Genomic DNA, 14,864 nt, shown 5'->3' on the forward strand with positions numbered 1-14,864 from the left:
AATCCAATGTCCCAGGGCCAAAAGAGGCAAAGGGAAGCAGAAGGCTCAATGTCCCTGTCTAGTAGCGGAGAATCCACTTTTAGCTAGCTTTCAGAGCTTAACCACTCATTGAACTCAAATGTATATGACAAAAGACCAACACCTGTTCTTCCAAAAGGAAAGAAAAATGCTTTCGGAGGGTGGTAGGATTTGGAGCAGAGAAGTTGTGTGCTTGTGTGAGTGGGTGAAGACTGCAGCTCTTGGAATCCTCTTCCTTGCTCTTCCTTTCACTTAAGCTCAAGGTGGCCTTGGCCTCTCCTTAGCTGCTCTTTCACTCAGCTAATTGATATGGAGTAATAATAGTAATATATATATATATATATTCCACTCTTTTCAGTACATCCTTGGCCCTGGAATGGATATTCCGAATGATGTTTGTAAAGCCTTCCCTGGCTCAAGACCACAATACCTGATGGAGTACCTCTCCTGGCATGAACCAACCCACTATATTCATCATCTAAGGCCCTCCTGCTGGTGCCTCCTCTGAGCATAGCTTGGAAAGTAGCCACAATGGAGAGGACCTTCTCAGTGGTGGCCCCCTAATTATGGAAACATATCCCAGACAAACCCTGCCTGACACCAACATTGATATTGTTTCGGCGCCTTCTTATCTCAAGCATTCAACAGCATATGATGAGGTTTTAAATAGGTTCTGGGTATTTATTATTGTTGATCGTTTATTATTATTTTTGGACATATGTGTGTCTATGTGTGCTGTTTGTTTAAATGTTTCTATGTAAATGGTTTTATAATGCATGTTAATAGTTTTCCATCTTTGTAAACTGCCCTGAGAGCTTTGGCTATTTATTACATTGTATTTATTACATTTCTTTACCACCCAATAGCCAATGCTCTCAGGGCAGTTCACCAAAATTCTATTGGGTAGTATAGAAGGAATGAATGAATGAATGGTAGTGATAATTATTCAAAATGAATTATTCCAGAATATAGCTATATCCTTTTCATGTGTCTAAGGCCAGACCTTCCAGCTCAACATGGGAAGGTCAGGGAGCTTTGGGCTGAGGCCCACTTGCTGTTTTAGGGTTGTGGGTAGTTTGTTAACCATGCCAACAACCCACACCTACTGGGTTTGCATGACACAAGCCATAGTGCACATACACACAGCTCACAACTTGCATGGCAGCCGGCGTGCAGCATGGAGCCACAGCAGGTAAATCAATCAATGGTGGTTTACCCTGTCATGCAAACCAGGCCACTGTGCCTGGCAGAGGCAGGATTTACACTTATGCTTTAAAATGTTTAGGAAGGGTTACAATTACTTATTGGGTCACATGACGCTACCTTTTTGACATTTCATCTTCGTTGTATTTCCCTTCCTTCTTTCGTTGTATTTTTCCTTTTGTTATGTTTTAAAAGCGTTGCACGATGTCATATGTGCCCCCTTACTTTGTTATTGTTTTGTCTCACTGATATTTCAAACCTCGATGTTCAGCCAATCGCTTTCCTGGGGGCATGTATACGTCCTTTCGGTGCCAAAAACAACAGCTTACTGCATTTCTCCCCATGTTAATAGCGGGGAGGGCGAAGGCAGGAGAACAGGAAGTGGGTGGATCACTGGAACAAACGACGAAAAGAAACTCCTTGCTAGAGCGACACAAGACACAGCGTGTTCTGCTTTAATGATTTACTAACATCAAAGCAAAAGCTAAGTAACGCTTCAATCCCTGAGTGTGCCCCATTACATTTAAAACCACCAGAATATATAACGTTTTCAATGGTATTATACAACGTGATAAGCACTAGTGTAAATTCCCTCAGAGACTTCCTCGGTCCTCAGGCATAGGTCTTTCCTTATCACCAGCTAGCTGATCTTTACAACTATTAGAGATTGAACTTGGCACTTTTTGCATGTGTATTCTTTTTTGCATGTGTATTCTACCTCCCTTCACTCAGTCAGAGCCATGTTCAAGAACTTGGATCCTTGCCATTTTATCTAATACGGCCCTTAGTCACTTCCTAACTGAAATCAAGGTTGCCACCAACCAACCAGGCAAATTACGACTCCAATTCACCAGCAGAGCAAAATGAGTAGAACATCAATAGCCCAATTACAATCACCTTCTAATGACGGATATCCAGTCACATTATTTTAAGAGTTCAATTTAGAGATGGAAAACAGATCACTCGGTTCAAGCGCTCATTACAGCCATGCCCAATATTATACAGGAATGTCTATTTTCAGAGTGGCTATGACAGACCGAAACATTTTGTTTGGAGGTAGAGGAGCAAGACAATTAGCTGCTAATGTTAGAGAAAATAAGCATAGAAGGTAACCGATGGGAAAAAGCAACCAACAACCATAAGATTCCCTTCCACCAGCTTTCTCTGCCCTCTCTGTGGAGGCATCTTTAGAGCTCCCAACTGTCAGAGCCTGGATGGCACGTTTCTACTTGTTATGTTATGGGTGTGTTGTGTACAAACAGCTGTGCAAAAATGGATAATGAATGTTTGGCCCAGAATTGTTTTCATTGCTTCATTTGGAAAGCTGCTTCCCCCCCCCCCCCCGCCTCACTTTGAGAGCCCATGTCACTTCATGTTGTTCCTGCTTCATGGGGATAGGTCCTGTCATGGTTCAGTCAAATAGGTGCAGAACTGTTTGTGCTGGGCACTTTCAAAGTTGGAGCTTTAAATACATTTTATTTTTTCCTCCCCTGCCACCATTTTTTTTTCTAGCTAAGCATCTGCATGAGTCTCACAATGGGGATAGAGATGCTCAGTGGTGTGCTGAAGCCAGGGGCTGACAGGGATGCATGGTTGGCAGTTTCTGAATAGCAGGGGCACCGATGGAATCTGCAACCATCCCCCTTTCAGAATCCCTTCTTCCCTCTGACCTTAGCTGCAATCCTGAGAGTAACTAGGGAGAGGTGAATTTTCCCAGCAACAATATAAAAACGGCTCCAGAGTTGGTTAGAAACTTTTACGAAGGCCATTTCTTTTACAAAGAAACTTTTACGAAGGCCATTTCTTTTACAAAGAAACTTTTACAAAGGCCGGCAGAGGGAGGGGGGAGGATCTCGCGATATCCTGATCATGAGATCCTTCCCTTAGTCTAAATGTGGGTGCGACATCCTGTGCACGTGCGCTCCAATGAAACGTGAGGTGTGTTTTTTAAAGCCCCAACCCCGCTCCCCCCCACCCGATTCCTCCTGGCGTGGTTCCATCCCTCTACTGCTCCCTGCTAGTCACGGGGAGGAGGGAAGAAGCCGGGACGGGCAGCCGCACCTCCTGCAGTCTCAGGACGATCCCGAGACCACGGGAAGGATTGGGTTTTCCAAGGGAGAACTTATCCCTGGGAAAACCAGTTCTTCTCCCTCCTTCCTCCCGGGTGTCCCTGTGTGTCATTTGGACACACAGGGACTTGGCCATGACCAGCTCGCATTTTCAGGCTGTTGTAGAAATGGCCAAAGTTTGGCCTAAGCAAGGAAAAACAACACCAACACTAACAATACCCACCTACAAAATGCAAATGAGAAACAAAAGAAATTAACTTCTGTTTGTTTCTAATTTGCATCTATGAAAAATGAACACAGAGTAATTAATTAATCCTTTTCTTTAGTTTCTCTGCTTTGTATTACATAGGAAGGGTTTCTGAAAATGAGAAGAGGCATTGCAGTGCTTAGCAAATTAAGACATATTATTTCAGCTAGGGAATATTTTGTAGGCAGGTGTGGGGAGATATTGGACAAGGCATGAAGACTATCCATTCTGAAGCACAAAGCAACAAAAAGCTTTACCCCCTTTTAATTCCATATAAAATGGGAATCTGTCTGAATCTTGGCAGGCCTACTGCCTTAGGGTAGTAGTTAAACACCTGAAATTTCATGCCATACATGTAGAAAATCTCCAGATTATACACATCAGGAAATAGGTTGGGTCTTTATTGGTATCAATGTAGAAATAAAACAAAGACATATGAAATGATAAAGAAAGAGAAACAAATGAAACACTAGCAAATGGAAAATGAAATTAATGGGGCTTTCAGAAGCTAAATGGAAAATAAAATAAATCAGGTGCACATCCTTATAACATAGCACTTATTGGCCCTGGTCCAGCAAAAAGCAGCAACACTTGGGTAGTGTTCAATATCAAGTAGACATATTGGAATGAATGGGACTTCATTCATTTCAATAGGTCTGCTCTGCAGAGGACTGGCCTTTGATACTACTCCTTGAGACCTATTGAAACAAATGGGACAATTAATCATAACTAACTAAAGTTAACTATCTTAACTGTAACTAATTTTCTATGCCTTGGATACATTTCTTTTAAAATATTCACATATAGAGTTCGATCCAGACTTAAGTCATATGTAGTACAGACCCATTGTTATCAATGATATGACTAACTTAAGTCTCACTGGTTTCAATGGGTCTACTTTACCTATGACAAAGTCTGGATCCAATCCATAACACAGATTATAGGAATATTGGGGGCACACAAGGTGATCAGTTTCATAGCCCCTTCTGCTATCTTGGTAAATAGGTTCATGAGAGGAAAGGAGCTTTCAGCTCAATTAATGATACAGGGCCTGGTTCACATGTAATGAGAAGTCACCATGGGTGGATTTTCCTGTGGGGCGGTTTGCTGTGGTGGTAGCTGCCATTGTGAATATTTGAGCCACTGCTGCGGTACACCATAGCTTGCCTTTACATGTGAACCCAGTGGCAATGGGTTGTTGGGTTGGTTGACAAGCCACCCAGAACCCATGGGCTTCTTGTTATGTGCGAACCATGTCACTGACTTGTTCAGTTGTATATGTTTAACAACCATGCTGAAGCCACCCTGTGTGGGTTTGACAACACAATAAGCTGAAACAAACAGGGCACAACTGTGTTGTGCAAACAGCAATAGACCTAGTTTGCTCATAACGAAACCCAATCATGGGCAAATTTCACCACGGGGCTTTTTGTTGTGGTGGCAGTCACCATTTTGAAGGTTTGAGTCACTGCAGAGCTGCACCTGTAGCTTGTCATTATGTGTGCATCTGCCCTCTTTTCTATCTGGTCACTCAAGCTAAAGAGGGCAGGACTCCTGCAGCTTTAACTGTTATGATGACAGGGGAATTTCACCAGGTGCTGCATGCATGCAACTGACACCTGCAGAAATTCCTTTTTCTATACAACTGTCAAAGATATGTCCTCCTTTCCATATGGTCACCATACATGACATGACAAGCTGCACTGCTGAGAACAATTATGCAAATTCCTTCAACATGTGACTGGTACACACAGCATAGTTACCTAGTCACAGTGGCTACCAACCCATTGGTAGCCAACTGTGCAAACTGGGTCAGTGGGTCTACTCTAAGTATGGCCTTGTTCAGAAGACGTCTTTACCATGGTGAATATCTTTTTGCCTTATTCACCGTGGTTAAATCCATGGTTTAAGGTGTCTTCTGAACAGGGCCTATGCCTAAATATGGATGCAACACATTGTGCATGCACACTCACACTGATTATTGTTCAGAATATTTTTTAATTTGGAGGACCCAAATTTAAAGCCTTGCTTTGTCATGAAGTTAACATTTGGCCTTGTGCTGTGCATCACTATCTCATGAGCTTATTATTGTTGTGAAAATATCAGCACATATATAGCTTCTCCTGAGCCCATAGGATAGGACGAGGAAGACATTAAATCAGATAATAGAAACTAATTTTTTGATAAACTACTTTAGGGACAGCTTTAGAAACTGAATAATATCATGGACTCCTGCTGGTACTTTGCAATTAGGTTAAGCTTGCAAATACACATACCGTTGTGGAAGTTGTGAACTTATTCACGCAGCACTGCTTATCGATTGACAATAAGGAAATAAGAGCGTGCTTCAACCACCCAAAATAATTTATCCCATTCATTTTCATTACAATTTGCCTTTGGAATGTTTCATTAACCATTTCAAATACACACTGTTAATCTGGTGAGTAATCTTGATTGTTCCATCCTTTTCAAGTCGAACTTGAAAAGAACCTATCTTTCAAATTGTGCTACTCCTGTCCTGTTTGTAAGCCAACAAACCAAATCCAAACGCAGATCATGAGCTATATAATGAGGCCTGCCAGATGCTTAAGACACCCTTTCCCCCACTTACAGGGCTAAGGAAGTGTGTTCTTGCTAAGGCCACAGACCCAGTTTCCCTGATCAAAACAAGACACATGGTTTAAATAAGTCGGAGTGGCTTGTTTTAGCCAGGTGCCATTTCCCTAATAATCTGCCCTGGCATGGTTTCTTATATCATCCAAACCCAGGTGGCGTGGTTTTTTTTTGGGGGGGGGGGAACCTTCAAATAACCCATGGCCTATTGCAGAGTTATTTGAGGTTTCTTTCCACCTCAAACAAGCTATGCTACCTGGGGTCAAATGTCATGACAAGCCGCACCCAGGCAGGTAATTGGGGAAATGCCACGTTTGAACTGGCCCACAACTTCTAGTCCATTCATCACATGAATCAAGGAAATTTTTTGATCAATTCAAACGTAGCAGATTATTTATTTCTAAATTGATACTTTTGAATAATACTATTTACAAAAGCTGCATGTAGCGAGTGCATTCCTCTTTCTCTCACATATGCAATCTCTAAAGATAAAGAATACTTTTTGGGAGCAGCTTCAATCTTTTCTCTGGGATTGTCATCCTTTGCTCAGTTTTTACAGAACATCCATATGACATTACCATCATCCCCATCAATTCTAGTGTTTTCTGTATCATTTTCCAATGCTTTTTCAGACCTGATTTGTAGCAGTCATTGCATGTATTAAAACCCTATTGCAGCACCAGGCTGTTTAGTATGGCTGGGCAAAGCAATATTCAAGCTTTTAAGGGCCCGTCATTAAACATTTCCTCTTTGCAGCCTCAGCTTGTTTTACGATGCGTAGGCAAGGGATTAGTGATCCATAGACTCTCTTCATTGCCCAATGTTGGTTTTTGTACTCAAGTTATTTAACTATATATAAAAAAGGAAAAACAATGAGAGGAAATCATCGATGTTGGGGTGTGTAGGGGTCATGGAGCCAGATAAGATGGCCTAGCCACCAAGGTCTCCCACCTACCCATGATGAGATGGAAGGTCTGGCATTAGTCACATGAAAAGGATATAGCTGTATTCTGGAATACTTCATTTGTGTAGCTGCTCCTGCTGGTAAGAGAAGCCAAGTAAGGTCTATCAGGCAGCTTAAACCAGTATACATGCTCGTTCTGGATAAGGATAATTTAGGATAAGCCTAAATTATCAGAAATTCTGATATCATTACACATGAATGTAGCACCACATGGAGGCCATTGGAAGCCAGGAGGAAGAAGTGAACCACTTTTCTATTCATGTCTGCATTACTGAGCGGGAGGCAGCCTCATCACACACTACCATTCAAATAAAAATATAAACTACTAAAAGTCATTTAGTAAATATATAATGCATGTCCATATAGGGCAGCCTATCCCAAGATGGTGCCCTCCAGATGTGTTGGATTACAATTCCCATAACCCCATGCTGTTTGGGGAATGATGGGAGTTGTAGTCCATCTCAACTGGAAAGTACCAATTTGAGGAAAACTGATATTGGCTCTCTGTCAATATACATGCTAAAGTTTGCTGTCCAGGACTCTACCATGGCTTAATAAAACAGGGCTATAAATTCCCATGTTTGGAAATGAAGCTGAAGCTAAATTCTATCAGGTTTATGTTGGCATAAGTGCCTTCATCATGTAAATCTCCCATTTCTTCCATATTGGTGAGCTGAAAACTCACAAGTGGATGAAGTATCCAAATAAGTGCTAATAAAGCCTTTATATCACCAAACTACCAACAAAACATTTTAGTGGTACAATTTTAAAATTTATTGCTGTATAGTTTAGTAAGATATTATTGGTAGTGTTTTTTTCAAAGATTTCCTTTAAAAAAAGGGGGGTTGTACTAAAACATTGCTAGATGTCATAAATACTTTTTTTTATGGCAAATGAAGTAGTGTTTTTAAAAGCCCAATAAGGGTTTGCCTGTAAATTCACAATGTACACAGCAAACAGTAATAGCTTTATAGCTTGTTAAACATAAGACTGCAACAAATCAGTATGAGACTGGGCATCATAAAATCCAATTATTTAAAGCTTCCAGTAAGCATGGATAGGACAGCAGCCTAAATTACTCTGTAATTTACCAAATACTGGGACACAGGATCTCACATCCCCTCCTGCTGTACCTTTTGACTGTGTAAAAAATATGCAGAAGGGTAAATAATTCATAGATTTCTCATGATAGATTCTCATTTTAAAAAAGAAAAGTGCACCACAACAAGTCCATTTACCCAACCAGCTGTAATGTGTGCTTGGTAATTGCTTCTATTTACTCAATGCCCAAGCATGGAGCAGAAGACATTGCTCAGGGGCAGAGAACTTTCTGGTCATCTCCAGCAGCCCTACCTGGAGATGACAAGAAGATCCTAGAATTCAATTCTTGTCATCTCCAGGTAGGGCTGGGAAAAACCACTGTCAGAAAACCTGGAGAGCCACTGCTATCCAGTCTAGGCAAGAGTGAGCTGGTTAACCTCTGGTCTGACTTCCTTCGTTACCATCACTTCTCTGAGCCTAGTACAAACATGTAAGATGGACATCCCCCTAATATCCTTGGCCATTTGAAAAAATGGATGATTCCTTGATGTCCTTTAGCCTCTTTTAGTTCATTGTTCAAGGTTCTAACTTATGTTGAAAGTTGAAGATTACTACTAGACATTTTCCCCTCTCTCAAAATACTAAAACCCGAGGTCATCCCATGAAGCTGATTGGTGGGAGATCCAGAACAAATAAAAGGAAGTATTTCTTCACACAGCGCATAGTTAAATTATTGAACTCACTACCACAAGATGTAGTGATGGCCACCAATTTGGATGGCTTTAAAAGGGGGTTGGATAAATTCCTGGAGGCGAAGGCAGTGGCTACTAGCCCTGATAGTTGTGTGCTATCTCCAGTATTCAAGACAGTAAGCCTGTGTGCACCAGTTGCTGGGGAACATGGGTGGGAGGCTGCTGTTGCACCATGTCCTGCTTTGTTGGTCCCTGGCCGACGACTGGTTGGCCACTGTGTGAACAGAGTGCTGGACTAGATGGACCCTTGGTATGATCCAGCATGACACTTCTTTTGTTCTTACTATGGAGTTATTTATGCTTATCCCATTGCCAACACAATGTAAAAACTAGGGAAGAGAAACAGCAGCCACTACCTCTATATGTTTTACTAGTTTTAAGAAACTTGAAGATGTGGATGCGGATCCTTGGAATCCCTTAAATATGACATAGAACAGATTGTTTAACTCATCTTTTAAAGCTAGGAAATAAAGGCTAAATATAAATTGATACAATTCGGCTTCCTGTCTTTCATTACGTAAATCTTCAGGGCCATCCCAAGCTATTTTACCATCTCCGTAGAAAAATGCAGATACCCCTCTCCCAATAAAAAAGTGGACATTTAACAGAGGAATTCAGTCTCAGGCTTCAAACATTATGCAAGGACTAAAGTAGGGTCTCCTTCCAGTAGGGTCTCCATTCTTTTTATTTTCCTCAGGAAAAATATAAATCTCTTCCAAAGAATGACAAATCATGGCAGATTTCTAACCAGGACACATTTTTTCCTGCTTCATTTAACAGTATAATTCTGAAAAATGGACAGCATCTCTTCAAAAAACATATGCCATACTTTATAGAATTTAGTCAAAGTCAACACAAAACATTACTACATCACCAAATTTTGCAAAGAAAAATAGCTAGTCAATATACTTGCAGCGCTTCTTGATTTCTTTCTTATCTAGCTCATATCTTGTGCCTCTCTGTGTACTTGTGCCTTTATTGATCAAAAAAGTTTCTATAAAACTCTCTGAAATCCTAATGAGTGAGCTCTTTATTTATACCTTGGTACAAATTATACCTGCCTTGATATTAAATAATTTATCAGAGTCAACGTTGTTTAGGTACCTCTTCTTTGAGATGGGACCAGAGAGTGTTCACTATGGTGTAAATAGAGTGACCTCTGCAGCTTGGTGGAATAAAGGAGTGATTGATTGATTAGTGAAAATGTGCTCCACCACTCCTGTATCTGCACTGATAAAACAGGACTATCGTATCACCAGGCGATAGCTATCTCCATCTTGCTCTGCTTTTGAGCTTTCCAGGAGCATCTAGTTGTATGGTATAGCAGACATAGTGCTGGACTACATGGATACTTGCATACAGTTTTTTTTAATGTAAATAATTACATTTGCTACTAATCTATCAGATAACAACTTTGAGGTATCAAATAGAGAAAATGCAACCAAATAAGGTATTAAAAAAATAATTCAAATTTTTGTATTTATTGTTTTAACCTAACAGTTCAATGGGATATTTGAATAAAATTAGTGCTAAGCAGTCACATATGCAAAAATCAAATTGCTTTGTGCTATAATTGAATACCTAAATGCTGAAAAGACATTGGACATAATTCAGTATGCAAAGACTTGATTCAGGTATCATGAATGAATCCTCCAAATCATGGTTTGGAGGCTCGGAAATATATTTAAGGATTTGAATGCTGCCTTCCTTTTCTGTGTGAGTTTCCTCCCCAGTTTGTTGCAATTTCCAAATTGGTCCAACTATGCTTAGTGTCTTGTTCCATATCGTAATTTAAAACTATGGTTTCCAAGTCATCGCTGAGAGGCAGTAGTAACAATTGATTTCCAATTTTGATATCACTGCAAACTATGGCAAGAAAGTCAGGAAGTAGAAGAGGAAACACAGGAAAATCAAGAATAAGAATGGGAGCGGGTGAGGAACGGTGAGTCTGTGGCATTATCTTGAGCCTCCAAACCACTGATCAAAGGATCAGGTTTATGATATGTAATCTGAGCCAAATAAAGTAAACTTACATCCTATTGTTTTCATTCAGACTTGTCTATTCACCTGTGTACATTTGGTTAGATCCAAGCTGAGCCATGGACCTAAATGGATCTTTAAGTATGACTATAGATTCAACTCGTTATTAAGATGTTTTACCACTTTTAAAGGGTATGATTTTAGGTCCAATTCAAACACTGGTAGAGGTAATTGCAATCATAGTCTGCTACTCTGATACATGTTACTTTAGTGCAGAGATGCAATTTCAGCAGAATCACATTTTAAAGATCACATTTTAAAGCATTTCCAGTTTAAAACAAGGCAGGTAATCAGCCCACACCTTGTTATAAAGGCAAACTATGCCCCCAGACAAGTGTGATTTGCCATTAAAACAAGGCGCACATTCACTGTGTGTCTTGTTTTAAAGGGGAAATACATCTTTTCACCACTGATGCATCATCGAAATTAAGCAGCACAAGATTGGGGGGGGGGCATGTGGCCCATGAGCTGCCTGTTGCCCAGCCTTGCTTTAATGAGTATGTATACTACTAATACTGGATGTCACAATATACATGTAGCTGCTGCACTAAATGGTAGACAGGTGGATATAGTATTGGGGGTTGAGAAAGAGGAGCATTGCTTCTTCCCTTTTAGAAATATACCATGCCAAGTGTTCAGAAAATGTGGAATCTCCCTGATAGAGGTAAAGATTCAAGAGAAGACATATAAAAAATGTGTGTAAGAAATGAGTACCAAACGAGCATTTATTGTGCAAAAAGGTGATAATACGGAAGGTCCTGAAATTTTACAAATGGTTCTACCTTGGCTAAAGTTTTAAATGCTTCCTTTGGCTTGTTATGCCACATGTGTCGTCGTTATTACGTTTTATAAAATATGCAGCATTGAGGTGGACATCTCAAATTCCATAAAAATACAAATACATATAAACACATCTGATTCCAAAACTTATTCTGGACCAAGTAAAATAATATACATGTATAGCAGTGTCCTAATCCTTGCAATAACTTTAGTTAAGCTTTACAAAAGCTGCCCATCAGTCTAAACTTGTTAAGTATTTACAGCATTAACAGGTTTTTAAAAACATCCCATACTAGGTTTCATTTGTTTTTATATATAAAATTCCCAAATCTTTGCATAATTCCCCTTAACTTGTTTTCATTTGGATGCAGAGCATGATATACACCAGGGTTGTAATTAGCCACCTGATTGCTCCTTACATAATTATTTCTGGAGGTCTTGCTGTTTGTCTCTGAGAACCGGGCACTGCTTTTGGGGGTATTGCTTCCTGGCGGAGTTTCTACTGGCTGAGCAGAGCTTTCCATTTTGCAGAACGGCTCAAAGCGGCTGTAAACACGCCTTTCATTCAAGCGAGGCCTCATTAGCTCCTCATTAGGCTTAGTGCTGGAAGGGCGAGCCATCACTGCACTGACCCTCTGTGGAGGAATAGCAGCAGGAGTAGGTGGAGGTACCCGCTCACGGCTTCCAATGGTACGCAGCACCCTGACATCCTGGTACTGAATTTGTTCAGTGTTAAACCTGGGAGCAGAAGGGTCACCTGGAGGCACTTCTAACAGCATGTTTTCAATGGGTTTCACAGTAGAAGACCTTTTAATGTTCTCATCGGATGGAGTTTTTAGAAATTTTGGAGACTTTGGTGATTTGGGAGGCTTTGGAGACTTGGGAGGCTTGGGGGACTTGGGAGGCTTCGGGGACTTTGGGATCATAGTAACATCCTCTTTACTGTTATGTAGGCTACCTTTTGAATTAGATGAGGAAGTTCTTTTTCTTCTCGGAGAACAATCAACCTTCATTTCAGACATTTTTGGCTTTTGATTTTCTTCACTTTCTGATGCCAAGGTGTCAGAACTGCTACACATCCTGTAGAAAGCGGGGGCTTTGTTTTTCGACAAACTTTCTTTCTTGTCTGGTGTGAGATTCAGCAATGACCTTAATTTCTGTGATCCCTTTTTCAAGAAATTAGGGGAGTTCTTGTTCTCTTTCTTTGGCGAAGCATCTTTGGCAGGTTCTTCTTTGCTACTTTCAACTAGCACAGTCACAGAGGCGGCCTTGGTAGTGGTGGGGCTTTTGGGTTCACCTTGGAGAGTTTTATTGTCATGTGCTAGATGATTGGTTACATTATGTAAGCTGTTAGAGTTTGTTAGACTGTCCTCTGGAGGTGGCTTTAGAGCTGCTGGTTGCCTAAATCTATTCCTATTTAATGTGCTGTAGACGTAGCTAGCAGCCTCTTTGTGATCCCCATGATCCAAAGCAGATTTTGAATTTTCAAAGATTGGGAAACTTCGCCTTTTCAGTATATTTTCATTTTTTAGAAATTCTACTGGTCTGCTTGTACTCAGAGTTGAATACAGGTAGGCAGGCTTCTCCTTAGTAACTGAAGGAGTTACGCTAGATTTTATATCTTCTGAAACTTGAAAGTTCTGGCTTTCTACTACATCAGGTTCCAGCGGGATATTAGTGCTTGGTTCTGCCTTAGTGTCATCAGTTGCATCTTCTAGTTTGGAAAGATGATTGGGTGTCCCCTTCGGTGTTTCACTACCTTCTGAACCAATAATAGTTGAATTTGTAGAACTTGTACAGCTGTTCACTTCTTTCTGTTCTGGCAAAGTTGGCTTAAAGACAAATGAGGAGCGCAGGCGAGAATGGGTATAAAAAGCATGGGCTTTGATGTTTTCTGCTGCATCATAGCCTTCACACCTGTCACCTACCCCTGAGCCATTCGATTCTGTTGGATAATCTGACTGATCATTTAAGTAAGATTCAATACGCCAGTTACGTAGAAAAGATTTTGTAGTGCGTTCAAGGGTTGGCATCTTCTGCTGTAGATAGCGGATGTGACTGTCTGTTCCATTGAAAGATCTCCGTACAATTGAATTCCTATCTGCAATATTGAGTTTTGGCTGTGGGACTAAGCTCTGTTGAGGCACATTGCGATGTTTATAGCTTCCATGCACTGAAGATACAATACTGAGACTATCAGATGGTACTTTCCAAACATTTGGTGGATTATTTGCCCTATTAATTGCCCTGTTGAGCATTAAATATGGTGTCCTTTCAGGTTTCTCCCCCGCATAACTGTGCCTTTTCCAATTTTCATTTACTTCATTGGGCTGATATTGTTGGATTCTATTCTGCATATGAAAACCTGGAGCAAACTGTGTTTTCTGAAAGAGCTGGTTTCTAGTACCAAACTTGTCACTGTCATTTATTCCGTATCTGCCAGGACCTCGAATTTTTAGGAAGCTGGGATCAAAGGTGTGAATCTTGTCTTGCCTCCCCAAAAGGTTACGCTGGCTAGAAATCGAAGCTAAAGACGAGTGTGAATGCTGGTATGTGTCATTCTCCCAGAGTGCTTGGCGACTATTAATCCTAACTAATTCTGGAGCAAATGTACTTGGAACAGAAGAGCGGGCATATAGTGTCCTAAACTCTTCATCAAAAGATTCAACAAGTTGTCCTGTGATAATTTGGACCATACTGAGATTGGCTTTTTCAAAAGACCACATAAAGCTGAAAAATGAAGAAATGACAATTAGTATTAGGAGTAGGCAAACACTTTTATATATTAATTTGTGACTTTCTTATGAAATTAGTGTTGGGTTATATATGATAACGTTTCTCTATAGGGTGATCTGTTCTGCTCTGAAATGCACACTGTGATTGGACAAACATCTATTTGTTTAGTGGTGACTAAAACCGAAGGAGGTGCCAAAAATATCCTAAAACAACAAAAGTGATACAAGATCACACAGATGGCAGTTTCTTTTGTGCCTACTTGCTCAGTGTTTCAGAAATGTAGGGAGGCCTCGAGGAAGGAGGTATTATCTGAAATGTTGGGCAAATTGGCACCAGTGTGATAAACTGGCACCTGTGTCATCTTGTATCACTTTTGCTGTTTTTTTAAGGCTAAAAAAGCA

The 14,864-nt window shown here is 40.5% G+C and overlaps 1 protein-coding gene across 1 annotated transcript in view; it reads right to left on the reverse strand.

Moving 5' to 3' along the window:
* Positions 1-11,683: 11,683 nt before the first annotated feature.
* The window catches only part of FAM83B (family with sequence similarity 83 member B), a 51,947-nt gene continuing 48,766 nt past the window's right edge, over positions 11,684-14,864 (reverse strand). The window contains exon 5 of the mRNA XM_063125811.1: positions 11,684-14,457. Within this exon, the coding sequence (XP_062981881.1) occupies positions 12,027-14,457 (2,431 nt within the window). The 3' untranslated portion in view covers positions 11,684-12,026. The remainder of the gene's footprint in view (positions 14,458-14,864) is intronic.

The sequence above is a fragment of the Elgaria multicarinata genome, chromosome 4 (assembly GCF_023053635.1).
Source record: "Elgaria multicarinata webbii isolate HBS135686 ecotype San Diego chromosome 4, rElgMul1.1.pri, whole genome shotgun sequence".
Taxonomy (NCBI): Eukaryota; Metazoa; Chordata; class Lepidosauria; order Squamata; family Anguidae; genus Elgaria; species Elgaria multicarinata.